This window comes from Rhopalosiphum padi, chromosome 1 (genome assembly GCF_020882245.1).
Source record: "Rhopalosiphum padi isolate XX-2018 chromosome 1, ASM2088224v1, whole genome shotgun sequence".
Classification (NCBI taxonomy): Eukaryota; Metazoa; Arthropoda; class Insecta; order Hemiptera; family Aphididae; genus Rhopalosiphum; species Rhopalosiphum padi.
Window position 1 is genome coordinate 35,630,142 of NC_083597.1, and position 24,845 is coordinate 35,654,986.

General features: G+C 25.4%; 1 protein-coding gene and 1 pseudogene across 2 annotated transcripts; one reads left to right on the forward strand and one right to left on the reverse strand.

Annotated features, from left to right (window-relative positions):
- On the forward strand, positions 1-21,918 carry LOC132928570 (putative inorganic phosphate cotransporter). 2 transcript variants are annotated; one of them, XM_060993359.1, is made up of 9 exons: positions 1-183; positions 11,552-11,757; positions 18,020-18,256; positions 20,438-20,525; positions 20,608-20,828; positions 20,900-21,052; positions 21,135-21,267; positions 21,339-21,577; positions 21,651-21,918. In XM_060993359.1, the coding sequence occupies exons 1-9, from the start codon at positions 165-167 to the stop codon at positions 21,834-21,836; spliced, it is 1,482 nt and encodes a 493-aa protein (XP_060849342.1). In that variant the 5' UTR covers positions 1-164; the 3' UTR covers positions 21,837-21,918. The 2 variants fall into 2 exon arrangements, with proteins under 2 accessions (XP_060849342.1, XP_060849336.1); XM_060993353.1 differs by lacking the exon at positions 1-183 and adding an exon at positions 7,999-8,185 and having other exon boundaries at positions 11,556-11,757.
- Positions 21,909-24,013, reverse strand: LOC132928584 (E3 ubiquitin-protein ligase rnf146-like; annotated as a pseudogene).
- Between the last annotated feature and the right edge of the window lie 832 nt (positions 24,014-24,845).

The following is a 24,845-nucleotide window of genomic DNA, read 5'->3' on the forward strand; positions in this document are numbered from 1 at the left end:
TTTTATAACCACGGTCCACGGCAGACATTATAATAAAATCTATCGCGGTTATCTCAATCGTGCTTCGACTGTGATGACGGTTAGTCAAGAACGCCGTTAAAACTGCAGCAGTTTCGTCTCTACAACTCTTGAGTGCGGCCGCAAAGGCACGAGATCTCTACGTAATGCCGTCGAACAGGCAACGTAAGTATTTATTACAAATGGTAATATACAATAATATTGTATAACATTAAAGATTTAGATAGATCGCGAAGACGTCATTATAATATAATATATCATATAGGTATATAATTAGTTTTTTTGCTGTTTTCTTTTGTGTGATATTTTTTTGGTGGCGGGGACGGGGAGAGGATCAAAAAGAGTGATTCGATAACTCATTCTAATCTTGTTCCTAGTCAAAAATTGTATTGTACCAATATTGTAAGTTAAAAAAGTCAATTTATGATTTTTAACCATTTTATGCTATGATATGAACGTAAGAAAAATGCTTCAGTTTACAATAAAACCAGTTTTTAATTATTTAAAGAATTTTGGTATTTTTGGTATAATTTTAAAAGTATCAGTGTTTTATAATTGAAAATCTCTCAAATCATTTATCATAACGTAATATGGATTTAATAGAGGTTAGCGAGTCAATAAAATAAATAAGGAAAAAAAACTATCAAAATTCTTTTAAAATTGTTAAATGAATTAGTTGTTACCTATATAAAAATAAAATCAAGTTTTGTACGGAGTGTATTTTTGGAAATACCAAACACGTTTTGTAAAATATATAATAAACAAAAATTGAAACTTGTTTAACAAGAAATAATTTATCTTATTCTATTTATAATTTGTATTCTAGTCTCTACTCTCTAGTGTACACAGTTGTCTTAAATATTTTATTATTTATTAATAGTATCCTAACTTGCGTTTTTTTATTTTTTTCCGCACGAAGATTCAAAAATAATATTTTATGTTTTGTAACATTTAAATTTCCAACTAGTTTCTAAATACCTACTTAATATTGTGTTGATTTTAATTTGAAATGCACGAATGTATTTTTAAAAATTTGAATTGGTATGTAAAACAAATCTTATAATAAAATTCAATCTGATAAACCTACTTTTAATAAATATGAAATAAACTCGTGTTATGTATTTATTGTATATAAGAATTATTCTATAGCATTATCTATTTTTAATGTAGGTTAATTAATACTCAATTCTACTACATACTTATTTGTATATTTAGTTTTTGGGAAGAACGCGTCATCGTATTCACGTTCATAATATTTTGCGAACAACTCGTAAACACCTTAAATTAAATAAAACATAATTTTGAACAACATATTTTATATTTTCAGGAAACTTTATAACATTAAAAAGTAATATATTTATCAACATGTATTTGTTATATTCTATAGTATCTAGTTAAATTCCTACATTCACTATATTCAAAATAAAAATAATTAATTAATTAATTTAAATATGTAGGTAGTTAGGTACTCATAAATTATATAATTACATAAATAGTTATTTGGTATTTATTTTACGCATATTAAGACTATCTAATATCTATGTAAAATTTATATTTCTTATCAATTTTATTTTTATAATTGATAATAATTAAAATAATTAAATAGATTAATAACTATAGGAAGGTGACAATTTTAAATTTCCTATTTAAATTTTAAACTATAACCTGCTACTTATCAATCATTTTACATCATATTTGTATTTTTCAACTAAGGTTGGTACCCCAGAGATTATATTAGATTTGGGTAAAGGCGTGTTTTATTTTATGTTGTTATATATTACCTACATAATTAGTCAACATTGAAAATTTCCAATACTTTTTAAAGTAATCGGAAAAACTAAAATAAATACGAATATTTGTAAAATTTTAATATTACCTATATTATTAAAATAATTGTTTGGTTATTTCTCTAAGATTTTCAAAGTACTTAGGTTTTTAAAATTGTATTTAAACATTTTAAAATAATAATTAGATAATGAGAAACTGTAAGAAAATATTGCCGTGTTGTTCAATGTGTCAATTTTTTTAAGAGCATGAACCTGAAAGTGTTCTTAAAAAAAAGAACACAAACGCGAACGACTTTGATTTTTACACATTGAACGTAGGTAGACGTGAACAAATTTTCTAGTAAATTCCCTGAACATTATTGGGATTTTATTGATTCCGCCTGATATTCTTTTATGTCGATTCCGCCGGCCTTCGATTTCACCAGATATTTGTACTTGCTATACCCTATTGGCTATTACCTATACACACCAGGGATGGAGTAATTATTTAACATAAAAATGTATTATTATTAGTCATAGACATAGTGCTATAAAAATACAAGCTACAAGTACAAGAATATAAAACCTTTCTTATTAGTGAAATAATAGATTTTTATTTTTTATACTATACTGCATAATGTTCTTATGTGTAATTTTAAATTAATTTTTTTCTGAAAACATCACATTTACTATAAAACCATATTATACTTAGCTTATTCTTCTCTTATTTTTATAGTCTATCGAGTATCGACCATTATTAAGACCATCTCAATACGCATCCGATCTTCCAATTTTTCCTATCAGCTGCTTATTTTTTTTTCTGTCAGGTCCTGCATATAAACATTTATACAAGTGCAGTTAATACATTTTTAATCAATACCAACTTACTACAGGAAAATATGTAAATACCTTTTAAATAATAGGTTATAAATATGCGGTATAAATAAGTAATAGTTTATAATGAATCTAAATATTTTGAAAATTTCAATATGTGAATAAAATATAAAATATTATAATATACGTTAAAAGTTTAAAGCTCCACAAATAATATTTTTGATTTATAACAAAATAACTAAAATCGTTATTTTTCGTTTAAACAAATAATTTTGTCACAGATAAATTTTTTGTTGCAATTAATTGGAGAAAGAAAAAGAAAAAATAGATACAAATATTATAAAGTAATACGTATAGTAAGTACGTATAATAATAGTGTTAATGATCGTTCATCATTCAGTTTTTTCCTCAAATATTTAACAAGAAAATTGTGTATGATCAATGTTATTAAAAAATAAAATAAAATAAGAGACTTTTTGGCAGTTAAAATTTATTTAGATATTTACAAAAAAACAAGAACTAACTACGCTGTAACTTGTATGCTAATATTTTAATTAAATATTCAAGTAACTGTAACGTCTGTAACAAACAAGTACCTATAGTAACGCGCTGATTTTATTATTATGAATTTATCAAATACCTACCTTAATATGACAATAAATATTCAATAATCAGAACATTTTCTGTATTTCAACTGTACACTAAGGTAGGTAATATGTACCAATTATGTTCATTGACATGCAAAAATATTTGTCATATGAATATTTTATTTTTTTAATTCGTTTTAGCACTTTAAATAAATTATAAAATATATTAAACTCATAGCTTGTATAGTAAATTAATAGCTTTAATTTACAACAGTTAATTCGACATTATATCGTTATCAGGTTATGGGTTGAGTAGAATATTAAGGATTTTCAATGAAAGCCTCCCCGCTTTTCCCAGCTAAATATAATAAATACAAATTAGGCTCCTACTGTAACATCTTTTTTTTCATGATAAATTACTACTATAACAAGTATCTAACATAATATTGTGTATTATAATACCATTGTATACTTAATACAAATACAATTAAAATTAATACAATAAAAACCAAATTAATTTAACACAGTCTAAAGAATTTTTCTATATTATGAATTTCTTTTATTACTCGCTGAAACTTCGTAATAGGAAGTTTCACTGTAATAATATAAGTTATAAATTATAAGTATAACCTTATACCTCATAGTTTTGAAGATATAACATTTTGAATTTTGGCAGTTAACTTGACGGACCTTAGTATAAGGTTATATACAATTTCAATTTTTTAATACTGTATAGTTTATATTATGTTTTTAATTTGTTTTTTAATTAGAAAAATCAATTAATTACTCGTAATATTGTAAATAGCGATTATAGCTACTTTGAAAATAGAACATTCATTACCTATTACATTGGACATTGAACTGTTATATTGGGTTATCTGTATGTACATGCTAAAACAAAAATTTGAAGTTAAAATCATTTAGAGTAGAAAATAGATTTGATAACATTAATAACTTTTATCTTTATTATTATTATTGATCTCTTACAATTTCGGCAGCAGAGTACTTTTAAAATGAAAGAACCAATAAAGAATATTATTATTATTATTATGATTTATGAAACATCCTAAAATTTATTTATTTTTGATTAGTCAATGTTTTAATTTTAATAATTGTATAGGTACAATATATTCTATTATTTTATAATTTATTAAATATATTGTATGGATCAGTGATTCTCAATCTGGGTAATGCGGAATTGGTTCCCAGGTCAAATAATTAATAAAGACAATAAAGCGTGTGAATTGATTCCCCAAAAAATTACTTTCCTGTAAGTATACAATTGTTACAAAATATGTACAAATCAATAATCTTATAGGTAATATTTTATTAGTTTTTACGATGTCCGATAAAATTTATGAACACAATTTTATATCTAGTTGTATCTAGTAATAATTGTTTAGTTTCATTTAATTATTTTTATTGATATAAGGAAAAAATATTATTATTGACCAATACGTAAATAGCGTATAATATGAATATATTATACTGAGCAACATTTTTAACTATACCTTGGTATTATAGATAATGTTTGAAGTATGAAATATTTTATATATCTATAATAATTCTATACAGTCCTAAGTCTGTATAACATGGGAAGGAACTTGTTGCTGATTGAATATATCATAAAAATTTAAAAAGTTAATTTAATAAGATTGTATTATTATGAAAGCGTACGGTAATCAATTCGTATGTTACCTGTAGACAATCAGGGAACCAATTCGACAATATTTGGAATCAACTCGTTAGGTTCGTAGTCGTCCCTCAATCTTTTTAGGACCACCGGACCACGTCTCAAATTTTCTCTTGAAATTCCATTGCGATCCACATGGTTTCATTTTTACAGGATCAATATACTTATTGAATATACTTAGTTCTAAAAAAATATAGTTTTTTTATTACTTATTACTCTGTACTATAACGTCTATAGGTTTATAATGAGTATAATTTTACAAATGTATTTTTAATAATAAAGTGTATGCGAAGTGTGTGCTTGTTTCCTGCTAAGGTTGATAACAGTACCTTATAATTTATATATAGCTTATGTTTATATAGTATAAAAAATAACATAAATATTTTAAAATCTATCTCTATATAATTAAAAAAAAGTCTCACGACTTACAAAAACTTAATTTGCAACCCACAGTTTAAAAAACGCTGGTATAGACTATAGGTTATATAATATATGTATGTATTATGTATTATGCAGTTACATATTATTAAAATAAACAATACCATAAAGCTTACAATGTTTATTTTATCAATTACTACAGTATAACAATAATTGTGTATTGGTAATGAATTATTCGTCTGTTCAATTATATTTTATTAGTTAATGGTTTATATTTAATTTAAGAATATATATGTATACTATTTTATATAGTTTAAAGATTATCAATATAGACATAAATAGTATTAAAGTAATTTTTACTTAACTTCTACAATAATATTATTATTTTTTATATCTTTTTCACTTACTCCATTAAACATAAAATAGTTTATGAACAAGCCGTAAATTTACGTATGATTTCTTAAATAATAAGTTAATGATTAACTTTTTTTCGAGCAGGGATGACAGATCAAATTTAAAGTATAAAAAGTAAAAAAAAAATATGAAACATTATTTAAGGTCGACAAATATAAAATTAGTATAAACCCAATAATAATATAAATAATACGATGACAAAATATATGACATGTATAATAGTGTATTTAATATTTATATTGCATGACTCCAATGCAGAGTACCTCGGTGGTCTAATTGTTTGTTGATTCCACGTCTCCTAATCCCGAATTTAGCTGGGCAGTTGTTACAGACTAAAATGTGTACCATTGATTGAACCTCATCATATTTACAGTTGGTGTTTTTTTCACACCGATTATTCTCCATTTAAGGTTCACTTTCGTACTTTCAAATTCTGAGTGTAGTTTGTTTAGAGTCCTCCGGACCATCCATTTATTATTATGCCCCGCGGGTATTTTCTTCTCGACTTTTTTTAAATTTCTTCTTTTAATAGTTTTAATTTTGCTGACTGAGTTGTTTTTCAGTTTCTTTGTACATTTTACTCTTTAGTACTCTTTTTTGATTTTAATCGAAAGTTTTCTGCATGAATAATGAATTATAATACATGAATAAATTATTAAAAATATCATTAAGAAAAAAATATATAAATTAGACTGTCAATATTTTTTAAAAGATATTTGGGTCATCAAGTTCCGGCCCTAATAATAATAGACCGATTTCTTTAAAATCCGTAATTCGTGATAATTGGTAATTTATATTTTATATAATATTATGTACATTTATACATGTATGTAATTGATATACCTAAATATAATCATAAAAAATAAAAATCGATTTTATTGAAAAAATTAATTTTATAATATCCATTAACTAAAACTACGTCTTTTACATGCGGTTATATCAAATGATTTTGGTTAGGTTAAATTTTTAAATTTTTATGTTTTTAAATGTTTATATTGTTTATATTTTAAAAATAATAATAATACATATTTTAATGATATTATTCTAAAAATAAACAATAAAATTATTTTTGTCGTTTTAATAATATCTATTTTAGCTATAGGTCTTACTTCAAACTACCTTCCCATACTAACCCGTTAGTATCACAAATCTCATCTATTCAACCCATAAATCCCATCCATAGGCTCAAAAGAAAATATTGCAGAGATTTGCTAATCTAAAATAAATTCAAGTTGGGTTCCATCACTGGTTGGCCTCCCTCTTCAAATTATTCAAGTTAAACATGTACATAAATTATCTAATTTACTTATTGTGATGTTAAACACAGATTGTAAATATCCTATTTTCAATAAAAAAAAAAAAGCTATAGGTCTTGTATCGATGTCATGTAGGTACTATATGTTCATCTATAGGCTTAACCAATTTGATTATTTAATAATTGAAAGTCTTGGAAACCAAAATATTGAATTTTGTATAATATATAATATATAATATGTTATAAATTATATATTTAAATATGTATAATAAGTAATAACTAAATACACCGAGAAATTTGTATAATATCCATAAATGCATACAATGTAACTATATATGTAGGTATAAATATAATATAGGTACATTGTATACCTAATATTATATATTATATTGTATATAATATGCAATTTAATAATTTTAATCTTTATTCAAAATTATGATATGATGTCGACGATGACTTGCTTCATATTTTAATTATTTAGTTATTATATGACATCAAAACATGAATTACAATGCGTAGAACAACATTGGAAAATATTAATTAAAAGTTATAATCAATAATTAAATGACCGTGAAATTTTTGAAATAATAGACTTTTTATTTCACGTAGGTACATAAGTATGTATGCGATTAAATATACGATTAAGGCATGCATTGATATCACGAAATGTATACTGAAAAAATGAATCGATTAATTATATAGATATTATATTTTATTGGTCGCTTAAAAAACTATTATATTATAATTTAGGCGTTTATATTTTTTATAAAAGTATATTCTTCTCAATAGATGATCATTGATAATACGATAATGATTATTTTCAATGTATTAATACTACGTATCAATTGTATCATAACAAGTACACGCATTCATCATATTTGAAAGAGTAATAATAAAAAACATATTTTAGTTTCGGATGATTAGGTACTCTAAAATTTTGCCCAACCCAAATGATATTCGCGACCAGTAGAAATGATTTGACAATCGCCTACTACAGCGTTCCGCATTGGCCATAAAAACACTAAGCAACTATAAGCATTACAAACTGTTATCCGTTGCGATTAGTTATTATGTTTTTGCTGGTCAAGAGTGTTAGACGTGTCATGTTTGTGGATATCATAAGTTTTTTTTTATAATTTTCTTATCAATGTAAATCATAATATTATTCTTTACATATTTTTTTATTTATTTCGTCGGATACTATATATACAACAATGGCATTGAATAAAGATTCAGGCATGTATACTATTATAATATCATACATATTTTATTTATGTCTTATTGTATGACTAATGATTATAGTTTATTAAAAATATAATACTAATTCAAATTTTTAATTGAAAAAAAAAGTAAACTTATATAGCCTGAATTATAAGGAATTTAAATATTTAACTAGATAGTATAGATATATATGAGTCACGTGGATCTAGATATTTTTTGCAAATACTTTAAAAACAAAAAATATTCGTAATTGTATTATTAAAAAAATTATAAAAATATTAAGTACATTAGTTTCAATTAGATTAATGTCTGTGAAAAATATAATGAAATTTAAAAGTAACTATAGATGTACTTTTTTTATGTGTATTTATGAAAAAACAATAAGTTATAAGATAGAGGCAAGTATGAAACTTTAATAGAACGTAAATTATTGTAATACATTTTCATATTGTATTCTTAGTTTTAGATAGTTTAAAAATGAACGCACTTAAATAGTTAAATTAAATCAGAAAGTTATTTTTTATTTGATAAATCATTTAATCATATAACGACGAATAAAAAATAAAATAAATTATTTATAAGATAATACAATTATAATGTCAACTGTACAGTGTACATATTATATAATTTATAAGAGAATTCAAAACAATTTTGGAGATGTTAGTATTTCAAGGGTAGGTGCCAGTAATATCTAAATATACAAACTGTAACAGATAGAACTGCAGTTCAGTGCAAGTCATGACTTTTGGAATAACTCATAATTCAATTTTTTTTTTTATTTATCTTTAAGTGACTCTAGCGCTATATGTATAATTTAATTTTTTTATGTTTATTTTTTAAAACTGAAAATAAAAAATAAAAATTTGATTTACATTTTTTTGGATAAATTTAATATAGCCAATTTGTGATCTGATTATAAGAACAATTTTGATGGTAAAAAGATTTATCCAAGTCAAGTAGTTTATTTTTTAGAATTTTTTTAAAATATCAATATATTTTTATTAAATTAATTTGGAACGTAATAACTTTTATGAAACTATGATTTTTGAGAATTGGCGACATGAGTATTTTTCTTAAATTATTTACTCATCATATAATATTAACAATTTTTGTCATACGTTTAAGTAATATAATTTTTTTTTTTTGGTCAAGTCTATCTGTTACACTCTGTATACTAACTATTTAGTAACAAAAATTCTTCGATATTAAATTACTGAAAAATATAACAATTTTATAATAGTTAAATGTGGAAATTTATTCTTTCCTTATTTTCTCTTTACAGTTTATTTAACAAATACTGAAGTACCTACCTGTTATAACTATTGACATCATAATAAATATATTATATTCATAAATAAACTACATATATAAAATAAAATGTTTAAAGGAAATTTCTTCTAATAATATAATAAATTCAATTATATTATGTGATAATATATATTTTACATTTCAAGGAAAAATAAATAAAAAATGCCAAAAATATTATTTTTTCAAGTTTATCTTGACGGTAAATAGTAATTCTGTGAGAAAAACTTAGTTCTTGTATTTTGGATGATATGATCTTGAAGAAAAATCATTAAACTGCTTGTCAGTTTTCTACTACATTTTGACTTTTAAATTATTACTGAGTGGCTTACTAAACTTACAAAATACCTATTTATTCTACTATACTACACCGTCTACACCATGTATAATTTATGCATTCATAAATATTGAAATATTTTTAAATTAGGTATCTAAATCGCGTAAACAGCAATAAAAAAAATTAAGACCGTGAAAGTGAAACAAAAATAAATAAGTATAAATTATATTTTTTAATTTTTTTTCACATCTTAAAGGACATTTACAATTTTAGCAATGACAAAATTAAATTTTATTACCTTATATGCTAAATTAGTTCTAAAAAAAAGATAATGCAAATGTATATAGATATCAGTTATGGAAAATAATATCATAAAACAGTATCGTAATTTATAAATTATAAACCTAGTTTATTGTGTTGTCACGGCACCCTTAGTCATTTTCTAAAAATCCGGAGGCACCCTATGCCCTATGGCCTATAGACTAAAATTATATTTCAAATAATTTCGTGGTACCCTGGTTGGGAATCTCTGGTATAAGGTATAATCAATATAGGAACACCCGAACACCTATTACGTTATTAACAGGTTTTAATAATATTAATATTGTTTCACAATAGTTATTATTATAGCTGAGGAAAAACTCATATTTATGTTTAACTTACGAGTATTATGACTATTAAAGTTTATAATATTCAAGGAAAATACAATTTCCTTAATCCACAATATATTATATATTTATATGTTGAAACATTTTCTCAAACATCTAAAGTTAAAAAAATTTAAAATAACTATATAACATTGTACATTTGTGAATTTATTTTTTAGTAATATTTAAGACTAGATTAGAAAATTTCCTTAACCCAGTATACACTTATATACGATAATTTACGTACCCCTTCATGGCTCGGAAATCGTCATGCAGTCTTAAAAAAAATTGTGATCGACGAGATACTCGTATATGAACTTAATTTATATTAATCTAATTCGTCCCAATCTAATAATGCCACTATAACAGCTAGGTGACTCTTAAATCGCGTAACTCCAATTTTTGTCTCTTCTTTATTCGTCCCATATTGTGCTTATAATTAAGGGGTATTTATTTTGTATGAATTGTATTATTATGCACAATAATTATTATTTATTATTCCCAATTATATAACGCATAATATATAAATTATTTTCGAATATAATTGTTTAACAATATAATAATGTATTTTGCCATTATTCAAACAATACTAGATAATTATATATATTTAAAATTTTTAAAATATTGTATATTTGTATAATAAATAAGCTAGACTCGTGATAATATATTAAAATATATAGGTAACTATATACAATTTAGAAAATTTAAGCTATCTAAATGTTGCAGGTACATCACCATATACGGAATATACTCATAACCTTTATAAAAAAAAACTTCACTATAATATAACAATAATTCGTTACGCTAAATCTTCGACAAAGCCAAATTCATGTTTTATTGTTATTTTTGTCACGCGCACGTTTTAAGAATATCAGTATAGTCATATAGATGTATAGTAGGTACTAGGTATCATCATATAGTTTTAATTTATTATAAATTTATCTATTTACGCAGCTTAGTGGTTACTGCGGTCTACGATTTTAGTTTTTCATTTTTATTCTCATATAGTCATAGAGCTTAAACATTTATTCTTAATTTGTTTTACATCAAATACACATTTTACTTTAATATATATATTTTTTAATCGAATTTCTCGGTTTATAACATTTCCTTTTAAGCAACATACGATCATGATGAATAAATATTACTGTTGCAGACAGCCGCAATTTTATCCAACAGAGATATGTGTTGAGCTCAATGGGCTTTATGGCATTGGCCATAGGCTATGTTCAACGATTTTGCTTGAGTTTGGCGATCACCGAAATGGCAGAACAAAAGCACCATACGGTTTATCAGGATGCTAATTTGGGCACAGTTTGTCCAGACGGAAAGTCATTTGGAAATGCGACTCTCTTCAAAAAGGTATAACATAAGTATTTTTTTTTATAATTATATATTTTGCTGATACTTTAACCATACATTCAACCACAATGATTAAAAACTCTTAACGGCTAACATAACTAATCGAGTATAACACCATAACCCAATAAGCGATTAATTAATTGTCACATTATTTTCTGTTATCGAACAATGTCATGATCTATTATATAGCTATTTTTGAATGAAATAAAATTCAGAATTAACTTACTCACTATAGGTTTTATTTTCTTACAACATTTTGAATGCAATAAATTCGTATATATATATATATTTATAACCACGATTATACAGCGAATTCAGAGGTACCTAAAACCTATGTATGAATGTATGATATTATAATTAATTTAGACTGTAAAAAATATTCGGTTAAGCAATAATAAATAAAACGTATCATATGAATTTTATGAATTTATACAATTACTAGCAATTACTAGCATCAAACCGGCTATCTATATACAGTTAACTATATTAATCGTCTTAAAGCGTTGTTCAAGAATTTAGTATTTAATATTTATTAGCAGCTAGTAAAACGATTTCTATAGTTTATATTGATGTATATTCATGAATAAACTAACGTACAGTTATTATTTTAATTTTCAATGTTGTATCAAGGATGGAAAATGTCAGGTTTCATATAATAAGTCATTAAATTTAAATTACAATGATAACATTAATTAACATACTATAAATAACCTATGATATATAAGATGTGATAGTATTTTTAATGAGACTAGGCTAGATTAAATCCATTAAGTCCGTTAGAGTCGTTATAGATCAGTGATTCCAAATATTTGAGAATTGAAACACATATTTATGACTGTCTTAAGGGTAATAGACAATAGTTCTTATTTCCTTAATAATAGCTAAAAAAAATATAAGATATAATATATATAATATTATATTATAATACTTATAATTTAGAACTTATTATCCTCGGACATTTTACAAATAAATAAATTGTTAGATAAATATTAATTATGATCATTTCATATCATCATAGTTATCCCTCATATCTTATAAACCTATTATATCCTTATTAGTTATTTCTCATTACATAAAATGTTATCACTCGAAAACTAATCGTATAATAAAATCAACATATTCAAAATAAAAAATGTATCTAATTGAAAATTTAAAATAAAAAGTATATAAGAGTTCTCATTTGAAAGAAATATTTATCACAGCAAGACATCTCTCATATAAATATATCGATAAATAAAATGTATGGTAAAGCACCTAAAGATTTTAATAATATGTTTCAATTTATTTTTGTTTTGTTCATTTTTTAAGAAAAATACTGGGGATTTTTACTTTTTATTCTTGTATTAATTTGTTGAACCTAAAAAATATGCATTTTTAACTATAAAATAATTTGTAATATAGGTGATGCTTCACGCTAATATGAATTGTTGATTGGGTATCAATTTTGTCTTTTAAGCCCTTAATGCTGGTCGTTCTTTATTTTACTGGGGACACTTTACAATTGTTTGATATCAGGGGTCACAATATAATATGTATAACATGAATGATGCTTATAATGTCTATAATAAAATAATACATGAACTATTAAACTATTAAAGGATAAAAATATATTTGGGGAATATTTCCGTGTATTTTCATTTTAATATTATAGGTATATTTTAATATTTATATGGAAATAGATATTATAATATTGTTGTCAGCCGGATTAAATGAATTTTCAGAAATTTAAAAAGTTACAGCGTCGTGTCTCGTGCACGCCAGACGAACACTGGTCGGTATTATATTATATACTATTAAAATGTACACGTATTCAAACGACATTGTCGTCGGATAATTTTGCGGGTAACAGCCTGCACATGCAGACAGCAATGAGGCAGTGCAAAAACCGTGTATACCTATAGAGAAATGACGTATTGACATTGCGCGCCTGCGGCCCTCACCAGTCACGCGAAGATCGATCGATTGATCGATATGTGTAACACGTTTGAAGGTTTTGCGATCATCGACAGTGTATATATCTATGCGTGTAAACACAGAACAGTATCCGCAGTACATGCCTACTAGCTGTGTAGTATACCTATATATATATATATATATAAATGTAAATTATATTGTAGTGGTCGTCGCCATAGTGTTATAGTATTAGTATATAGTTAGTAGACAGTATAGTATAAAGTAGTAGTCTTAGATTATATAAATATATATATATAGTGTATGACCATTGGCCGTGGTCAGCATAGAAATGAGAACAGTTACCTTATGGCGATATAAGAATTAGCCATTTACAAAAATGGTAGTGTCGGATGATTCTTTATAAACCTTAGTGCTCTGCGGCGGCGGCCGGTGCGACGTGCCTGCGTAATGTCTCATTGTCATATACATATATATATATAAATAATATAATCTACCTCTACATATGTTTACGAGTTTACAGGTATACTTATGTATGTGTGTGTGTGTGTGTATACATGTATATATTACAGTTGTGAGAAATTAGTACAAGGGAAACGCGCCAAAAATGATAAATTATTATCGCGAAGAATTAGAAAAATAAGCCATTACCACTGAACCGGTCCAAATACCAGTGTAATTATTCGATATATTAACAGAAAAATTATAATATGTTAATAAGTGTTGTGTAATATTTTTTATGACATTTTGTAAAAACATTTGTTTATTTACAATTATTTCAACAATATGACGTCATGTGAACACTATAGCCCATAGGTATTACAAATAAATAATGTCAATATACCTATTATTATTGATTTTAAAATAAACTTATAATATAGTATATTATTTAAGTATATTTTAAAATCAATGCTACTATATTTGTTATCTATTATGAATTCTATATATTGTATAAATTTAAATTTAAGTTATTCAGTCCATATGGCGTGAGTAGAATTTAGATGATAGTTTTCTAATTTTGATTCCCGGGGAAGGCTTTTTGATGCACAGTTGTTGTTTCCTTACTCTGTATAAAAACGAACCTCTTTTTATCGAAGGTGAGAAATATTTAAAATTGTTTTTTGATCTTCAGACTTATATGTAATAATAAATAACTGATAATGTTTGAAAATTGTTTGTTTGTGCTTAAAGAATATAGTCTATATTTTGTAAGATTTTAAAATTTCTCAAAAAGCTAAAAGTAAAATAAAAAAATATGTATTTCTAGATATATTTTTTATATTTCTAAATTCTAATTTCTAAGGCATATTTATTTAATTTTTGATGTATTCTAATATTGCAGTGATATTTTATAATATCTAGATAATCAAGTCTCAAAAAGTGTTTTTTTAAACAATATGCTTTACATTACAATTTTATTCAAGATTATTAATCCTATTTTAAATATTTATATTACCTATTTTAATTTTTAGTTTTAGAGTAATATAATATGATACCTAATATAAAATATAAACACATTATTATAAATCAATACACTCATCGTGTATCCACTAAGAATCGTAATTAATTACCAATTATACCAATTCAGTCCAATGAAATTTTAGGTATAATACTAATTGAGTCCATGTTTTAATACTGAGTCCCGTCAAAAAAAAAACATTTTCTTTCCCATTTTTACTTAGGACTGTCTGTAACAAAAAATCTACAGTTATGGTTAAAAATGTTTTTTTTTTTTAAAACATTTTATAATATAAATATAATAATATTATATGAATAATTTGTGTATAATTAAATAAATATAGATAATGATAAAATAAGTAATAACATTGTTTATATTGGTAAAAATTTATGGGATAAGCATTGTAAATATTCAAATTTAGTTATTGTGTTTGATTGCAACAGCTGCATTTGATGTCCTATTTATTTTTATTTTATATAATTTCTTGAATTAATTATATGAACACTTCTAATTTTTAAATAGGTACGTTTCGCATTGTACATTCAACATTCAACAAAATGTTTATAAATTGGTAAATGTTTGGATGGGCTGAATAAAACTATATAAAATTATATTTTACTCAAAATAATCCTCGGACTCAATTAGTAAATGTCCCGTTTGTACCCGGGATTCAATTAGTATATTATTTTTTCCCGTTCGGGTATAGGGACTCAATCAGTATACAGAGAATATTTTTAATTTATTTAAAGGTAGGTAGTAGGTTTCATCTTTTCTGACTTCTGATTTATTTTGTATAACCCTGTATAATATAACTTGTATTCTATAGGTACAATATACATTAACACATAATATTATGTTCATTTTTTGTAGGGTAAGTATTGTAAATCATAACACAATATCTATAATATTGTCTAATTTAAACCTTTATTTACCTATGGTTTAAAAAGTATATAATAATATAATAACTTAGAATATTTAGATAAGTAGGTAGTTATAGTACACAAATATATTCTGCTATGACGTCGTGTGAATGGTATTTGTTATTTATTTCAAACAGTTACGATACTATTTACGTTTTAATTGTTTATAATATATAATAATACTTAAATGTTGTATTATTTCCTGGTGTATAATAATATACGTCATAATATACTTATATATATATATATAATATTAGTGATCAAGTCTAATGTTCATGTAATATAATCTATTGAGATACCTATATCATAATAATATTATGATACAACTTTTACCCGATAAAATCATTATAAATAGCCCAAGATAATAATTAAGCAAAAACATCTTTGCACCGGATGTTATTGTTGATAATATTATTTATTGGTGTACACGATCAATTTTCACGGTTGTGATGAAATGTAAGTTTATATAGGTACCTAGAAAGTACAAGGTTATTGTAGTAATACATCAAATAAGTATGCAAAGTAATTTACCGATTGAATTCTCTCATATTTTCAATTTTGTAAATTTGGTAGGTTGGACAGGTTGGTTGTAGAAAATACTAAATAGGTATAGTAGGTATACACTATGCATCCTTCATTTAGTTATTATTCTTGTATATAGTAAAGTTTATTGAGAAATGGTACGTTTTCTCGTTTAGTAGCCAGTAGGTATTACATATTATTTAATATTAGTTTTTTTTTATTAATTACGATTCTTAGTGGATATCTACATGATGAGTGTATTGATTTTATACTAATGTTTGTTTTTTGACTTATGACGCTTTTTGAGCAAAATGTAAATTTTAAAGATATTTTGGATAAACAAATTTATTTTATAGGCATTTCAAAAAAAAATAAATACCTACAACAGAAAAATTGAAAAATTCAATTGTCTATAAATAACTTTAAAAAAGTCAAAATATTTTGAAAATTAAATCATAAATAGATAACGCTAATATAAACATTTGGTGAAAATTTCAAGTATTTACCATGATTCGTTTTTGAGTTATAGAAAAATAAAAAAATCGATTTTGTCGAAAACTGATTGTGCGTAAAAATTTCCGTTTTCCGTTACTTTTTTAGGGGTTTAACCGACGCTTTTGAAAACTACTGCACATTTTTTACTTTTGACCCCCCCCCCCCAAAGTACCAACAAGATTCATATTCCTTTTCAAAGAGGGGCTGAAGTAAAAAATCAAAGCACTATTAACTACTATACTCCAAAACGTGATGACAGACAAAAAACAAAAATATAATAATATAATGTAATAATTTACATCATTGTAAAATCAATACATTCATCACTCCGTTAGTCCGTTCAGAATCTAAAATATAATGGTAAATGAGAATATTTACGTAAATAAAGAATAACTATAAGGAGACGAGATTTTCAACAAATATTTGTATTTTCTAAACTTGACATATTTTTTAAATATTTTTGATTTTTATTTCTTATATTTTATTGTTTTTACATAAATTTATAACAATTTAATAACAAAATTTATTTTTTTTATAGTTTTCCTTTATTTGAATTTTAAATTTAAGATATAGGTAATAGCTGTGTTATTATTTTTGATATTATAATTATAATAACTATCTTAAGTAATTATGTTATTTAAAATGTGTTATCACTAATTATTATAATATTTTAATTACACGATTAATGTTCGTTATTCATATTCAATGTCATGAGTTTAATTTAATTTAATCTTATTTTTATTTAATATGTTATTATCTTGTTATATAATACATTTAATTTAAATTAATTTAGTTGGCGTATTGCTTATTTTTCCTTTAATTTTTAGACCATAGGTTAGATTAGGTCAAGTATGACTTTTTGATTATTTTTAATTTTTGTTAAAACGGTAGCTTCTTCTTAAAAATGTTTTGGTGTGTGAAAAAACGATTTATCATTTTTTTGTTGTTGTTGCAGGAAATGGAATTCGATTGGGATGAAAAGACCCAAGGATTAGTGTTAAGCTCATTCTTTTGGGGGTACGTAATCACGCAAATGCCGGGTGGCATGTTGGCCGATATGTACGGAGGCAAAGCCACATTGGGTTTGGGAATGCTATTTAGCAGTATTGGTACAATCATTACGCCTTTTGTAGCCAGGAGCTATGGGCCAGAAGAACTTATTATACTGCGATTGATCATCGGACTCGCTCAAGTATGGATTTTATATTTTTACAGATTATAATATTAATACAGTGACTTAGGCCGTGCATAATAGTTAATAATATAATAAAAGTATCAATTAATATATTTAAACAATATATCCGCATAATATTGACCAATTGTATGTGAAATATGTAGCCATGTATAGATAACTAACTATCTACATTAATATAGTGTACCTACTACTAACCACATACCTACTATTAAAACTATATGGGATTTGGGACAAGCATCCCTACACCAAATTATTTGACAATTTTAATAAAAATAAAATATGGTCTAAGAATAAATTATTATTTAATCATAGTATTTCCCTGAGAAAATTAAAAAAGTATACCCCTAGATTCGTCAGATTCGAACTTGTTTTTAACGTTTCGACTAGGTAAAAAATCATTACGTACGTACTGTAGTGTAATTATATTCGATAAATATTGCGAACGTGATATTATTTTTCATTATCACATGAAAATATAATTGTTGACGTATAATTTATATTAATTAAAACTATACAGTTGAGAGATGATTAGTTGAGTACTGTATAATATTATGGACTATGATTTACATAAGTACATACAATTTTATATATAGGCCATATTACGATAGTAGGAATCCAATTTTAAACTAGATAAAAAGTTTTTATTTGTGAAACTAACTGGCCATAATTTATTATAAAAATATATTTAAAGCAACTCATAAATCACAATCTCTAATTAATTTTTTTTCATTCATACATTTATAAAATAATTTCATAATAAAACTAAATAACTATGAGTTATTAGTTTATGACCTATGTCCTATTACTTATTAGTTATTATTTATTGTTACATAGGTAATTAAAATAATATTAGGTAGGTATGCAGTAATGCAGACCACTATGTGGCTATACAGTACTCAATAAGTACTTTAGTAAAGATTAGTGAACAAATAATTATAAAAGTTTATATAGGTATGCTAGTCTTTGGACTACATTTTATTATTTAAAAATAAGTATAGGCATTCGTAAACAATATTATTAACTTTAACACCCAAATGAGATGTTTCTGTTTTACAATAATTTGTAGGTACCCAAGTACCTTAACATAATATAATAAATTAACATTCTGACGAATCAAATATCCAAATTTGTATTTATTATTGTTAGTAATTATATGTTTAGTAAATTGACCAATTGTTAAACTTAAAAGTAATACACTAATATACCTAGGGGCTTAGGGCTGTGAATTTGTAGGAACGTGGATTTTATTTTGGTAATTATGAAACTTTAATGGGATTTTATTATTTTAATAATTCTGGAACTCTGAATTCTGTATTAAGCCGTATTAATTACAATTTAAAAGGATAGTTATACGTTTTTAACAATTTTAAATGTTCGTGATTTTGATAAAATTTGAACTTAAAACTAAAAAAAAATGTTTAGTTATATATTTTTCATATTTTTAAAGTGCTGTAAGAAACGACTAGTGTGTAATCCTGTCTTAAATTACACTTTCAAGCTTTTTGAATTAACTTAAAATATTAATCTTCATTTTATAGAAAAAAAAACTAAGTAGAACATTAAAATAGCTATAAATATAACAAAATTAGTCAGTTGATTATTTTTAAAATTTCACTGAGTATAGAAAATGTTAATTTAAGGAATAGTGTAATTTTACAAGTTTCTATGGGAAATAGTTTTAAAATTACAACATTATGACTAGTCAAAAATCATTATTTTATGTGTCATTTATCCAATGTTGTTCTTATTTTTTTATTCATTTTTAAAAACTATGAAAAATATTGTAATACATTATTGTAAACCTTAGATTGATTCTTAAAATTAAAATTATTTTACTACAAAATGGTTAATACGTTTTTGTGATTTTAATGAATATTATTCTTTACACTATACGCAATTAATGAGCCTATTAGTTATTATATAAATTTTAAAGGTACAAAATGTTTTTATTTTAAAATATAAATTTATTAGTGAATACAGTAAAAATTATTTTTGTTTGTTAATAATAGTTTAGACTTTAAAGGAAAATTATTTATTTTCATGAGAATAATTAAAACTTTAATAATTCAAAGTTTTTATGTCTTATACAAATATAATAATAAATGTTTTTTTTATTGTTTATAGATGTTTATCATCTACAGTGTTTATTTATTTAATAACTAAAATATAATTTTTTAGGGACCATTGTATCCTGCAATGAGCAGGCTACTTGCTTCATGGGTACCAATTGAAGAACGGGGTCGATTGGGATCTCTGGTATTTGCTGGTAGGTATGCAACACACTTTTAGTTTTTGTTTGACATGAACTATATTTATTTTATACATGCATATATTTTATTAATTTTTAGGAGCACAAGTTGGTAACGTTGCTTCTATGCAGTTAGGTGGTTTTCTTATGCGGTATACTAATAGTTGGACTAGCGTATTCTATGCATTTGGAATTTTTGGTATACTGTGGCTCATGTTTTGGTTTGTATTGATATACAACCATCCAAATCGTCATCCATTTATCAGTTCAAGTGAAAAACAGTATTTGAACAGGGCGATTAACACTATTGACCCAGAAGATGTTTGTTTTATAACAATATTAATAAAAATGAATTACATGTAATAATAATATACTTGGTATTTGTTACCTAGGGCAAGTTATCAATTCCATGGAAAAGTATTGCAACATCAGCACCAGTATGGGGATTGATTATTGTTCAAATAGGTCATGATTGGGGTTTGTTCACCATAATCACAGATTTGCCAAAGTATATGAAGTCAGTGTTGAAGTTCTCAGTAGTCGAAGTATAAATAATAGCATAATGCAGGATTTTAATATATATTATTTGAAAAACCTCATAGATTTACAAAATGTTTTTTATTTCAGAATGGTTTATTGTCTGGCTTGCCATACATAGTAATGTGGTTAGTAGCTATGGGTTCGGGTTTCATAGTAGACTCAATGTTATCATCAAAGTATTTTACAGTAACTTGCATCCGTAAAACATTTGTAACTATAGGTAAAACAGTTTAATAATCAGAGCTGTATAATTGAGAATAAAATAAATGAAATATTGTTATTACTTTTCAGCTAGTGTAGGTCCAGCACTTGGAATTGTTGCAGCATCATATTCTGGATGTGATAAAGTATTAGCAGTAGCTAGCTTCACAATAGGTATGGGACTTATGGGTACTTTTGTACCCAGTTTGAAAGTTAATGCCTTAGATCTCAGTCCCAACTTTGCCGGAACATTGATGGCTATTGTGGGTACAATTGGATGTTTGTCTGGAGTTATTGCACCTTATATTGTTGGCATTATGGTTCCAAATGTATGATAACTATTATATTAATATTTAATCTTGTATTATTGGGTTAAATTTTTTTATTTTTTCACTAATTTAGAGTTCTATGGAAGAATGGCGTGATGTGTTTTGGCTGTCTGCTGCAATACTAATAGCTACCAATTTGTTATTTTTACAATATGGATCAGGAAATGTACAACCATGGAATGAAAAGCCGAACCGCCAATATAAGAGTAGCGATATTAATAATGAAAATAATACGGCATCAATACTAAAACCATTGTAAAATAATAATTTGATAAGCTTTGTACAGTTAAAACTTTATGTCTTATAATTTTTATACTAATTATACTTAAGATATAATATAATATGTGTAATAATTCATTCAGATCATACAAAAAAAAAAACAATATATAATTTAAAATTCTTACAACAAATCTTAAAACTCTTAGAGGTTCTGGATACCAATAAAATGTGAATATAAAGACTAGTTTTTAATGTAAAGTATATTGCTTACAATTTGATAATTTCAGCTTAAATATATATATATTAGTTTTTTCTTTGATAAAAGAAAACAAAAATACACATTACATTTTTTTAATGTAATTATTAAAATAAATTCTTAGTTAACCACAATTGTTTAAATATCTTTAAAAGTTATTGGTATCCAGGTCTTAATATAAATAATGAGAATAAAATTGACAACATTTATGAATTAGCAAAATTTGCCATAAAATGAATATATGAAGTATGTTAATAATAAATTTAACATTACTAAGTACATAAAGTATACACTTAAATTTCCATTCATAATTATATTAGTGTCATGCACGAATAAAGAACAATAACTATAATATTATGTAAATGGAAATGAGAAAATACTTGAAATTAATGAACACCAGCAATTCCCTTCACAGCAATGTTATTGGCATTTTCTCGTTTCACTTTCCTTCTCCTTGTTGGATTTTCTCTGTTGTATTGCACATTGCGGTTGAGATCAATTGTATACATGATGCCACAAATTAGTACATCAAATTTTGTAACATTGAGTTTGTAGCGATGTTCAATTTCTTCAGAAGTTCTCTTATCATATTGCCACCAGCCTAAAATATTTAAAATGGAAAATTAAAGTCAAAATAAGTGTACAATATTACCATGATCAATGGAAAACAATTTAATATATACCATTTTTGCCTTCATAAAACCATTGGTAACCATCATCAAATGTTTCTACTTCTTGGCGTTCAAGAATAATAGGATTTTTGTCAAAATCTATAGGTATATGCTGACGACACATTGGACACCTGTTTGCTTGTCGTGCTGCTCCTTTCACACATAGGAAACAAAAGACATGACCACACGGAGTACGGACTGGGAACACAACCGGTCCCAAACATACAGGACACTCGTTAAATTCACTTTTTGACTTGGCCGGTGTGTCATCTATAATAATTTAATATCACATAACTAAGTTTTGATTTACTAAGTTCCAAAAATGATTTTAAATGCAGACTTACCATTTTTCTTGGATTTTTTTCGAAATAGATTTCTTTTTAGTTTCTAATGTTGAATCCTCTTCAACGAAATCAACATTGGAACTTGTTGCCAAGGCAGAAGCAACAGACGGAGATGCGTCTTCTGATAATTCGGCTACACATAAAAACAATGATAAAATAGTTAGTACAAAATGGTTTCTTGATAATAATAAATATTATTATAATCATAATAGTAGTCAATATTACAATAAGTGATACATACAACCTATAGATATTGTAAATATAGACTAACCATTTTTCTTGGATTTCTTTGAAGTAGATTTCTTTTTAGGTCTTGGTGTTGGCTTTACATCATCGTCAGACTTTGTTGTTAACCGCAGAATCGGCAGACGAAGGGCGAGGATCTTCTGACGATTCAGCTGTATAGAATGATTCATAAGTATACAACAACAGGAGATCATCAGTACAGAATTGTTTGACGACAATTAAAACATTATAATTACTAGGAAGTTTAAAATATTATATTTTACACCTGCATAATATAATATGGGTATCTAGTAAAAATAATAATATAATTTATAAATCATAGATACACTAATAAATTATTATAATGTCCAAATTAATTATAAAAAATCTTACAATCGTGACCATTCTCTTCAGACGAATTCTCGTCGTCCGCGATCTCGTCCTCAAGACGTTTCAGAGACTCGGCCATGTTTCAGAAACGACAGAAACCTGCTACGTTCGACGAACGTTGGATGTATTAAACTTTATTAGTAAACAAGGTGTACTGGCATCTGGATTCTGGGCCGTCTAAGGTCAGCTGCTAACTGTTACCAAATCGATAAAATAAAACATGAAATTGTCAACAAAACTACACAGACAATATTATATTTATTATAGAAAGTAGAAACCGTTTGTGTGTGATAATCGACGATCGTTAACACAGATCTTACAACCGTAACCGAGTGTGAGTGGATGTTGGGTGTGTCGTTGGTCTTACATATTTTTTACCGTTAGAGGACGCTGGCGTCAACTGCACATCGCTTTGTCGATTCCTGCGCGCGAAATTTAAAATCGTGTCACGGCGATTCATTTAACTTGCCCCCTTAACCACTATACAACACGGTCTTAGAAGATATCTTCTAAAACCGTATACAGTATTATACTATTATCAGTTATCACATTATCAGTATTATATTTTTATTATTAATAATTTATTACAAACAATTAATTTAAAAGTCACAGCACTCACTTACAATATAAACTATATACATAAACAAAAATATTTTAAATGTCGTAGGTGTTAAAATATAATAATTGCGATATTAATTGGCGTTGTGTGTAGCGCCTATTGTTGTATTTGTTCTACACAATATGATAATGAATGTGGCGTTTTTGGAGTTTTGAATGGCAATTGTTCTGGATAGAATGGTTGACGTTTAATTTGAGGTAAATGGCTTGATTTTAATTTTTGTATATACTCATGTTCTGACACTCGTTTCCATTTCGGGTTTCTACCAGCAGCCAGATTTTTTTTTCCCTCCAATTTAGGTTGTTTTTCTAGAACTGGCAGAGGATTGTGTTCCAACTTGTTTGTGATCCATCAATTTTGGTTTCTTGGAGTTTAGATTTAAGCCAGAATACTTCCCAAATTTTTGCATTGCAGAAGAAAGGCTTGCATGTGTTCTTACATTATTTTGAAATGAATTCACAAATGATTTAATTGTTGGTAAGAAATATTCTTTATTCGAATCAAATGCACTTTTCATTTTTTCAATTGTATCATTGAAATCGTT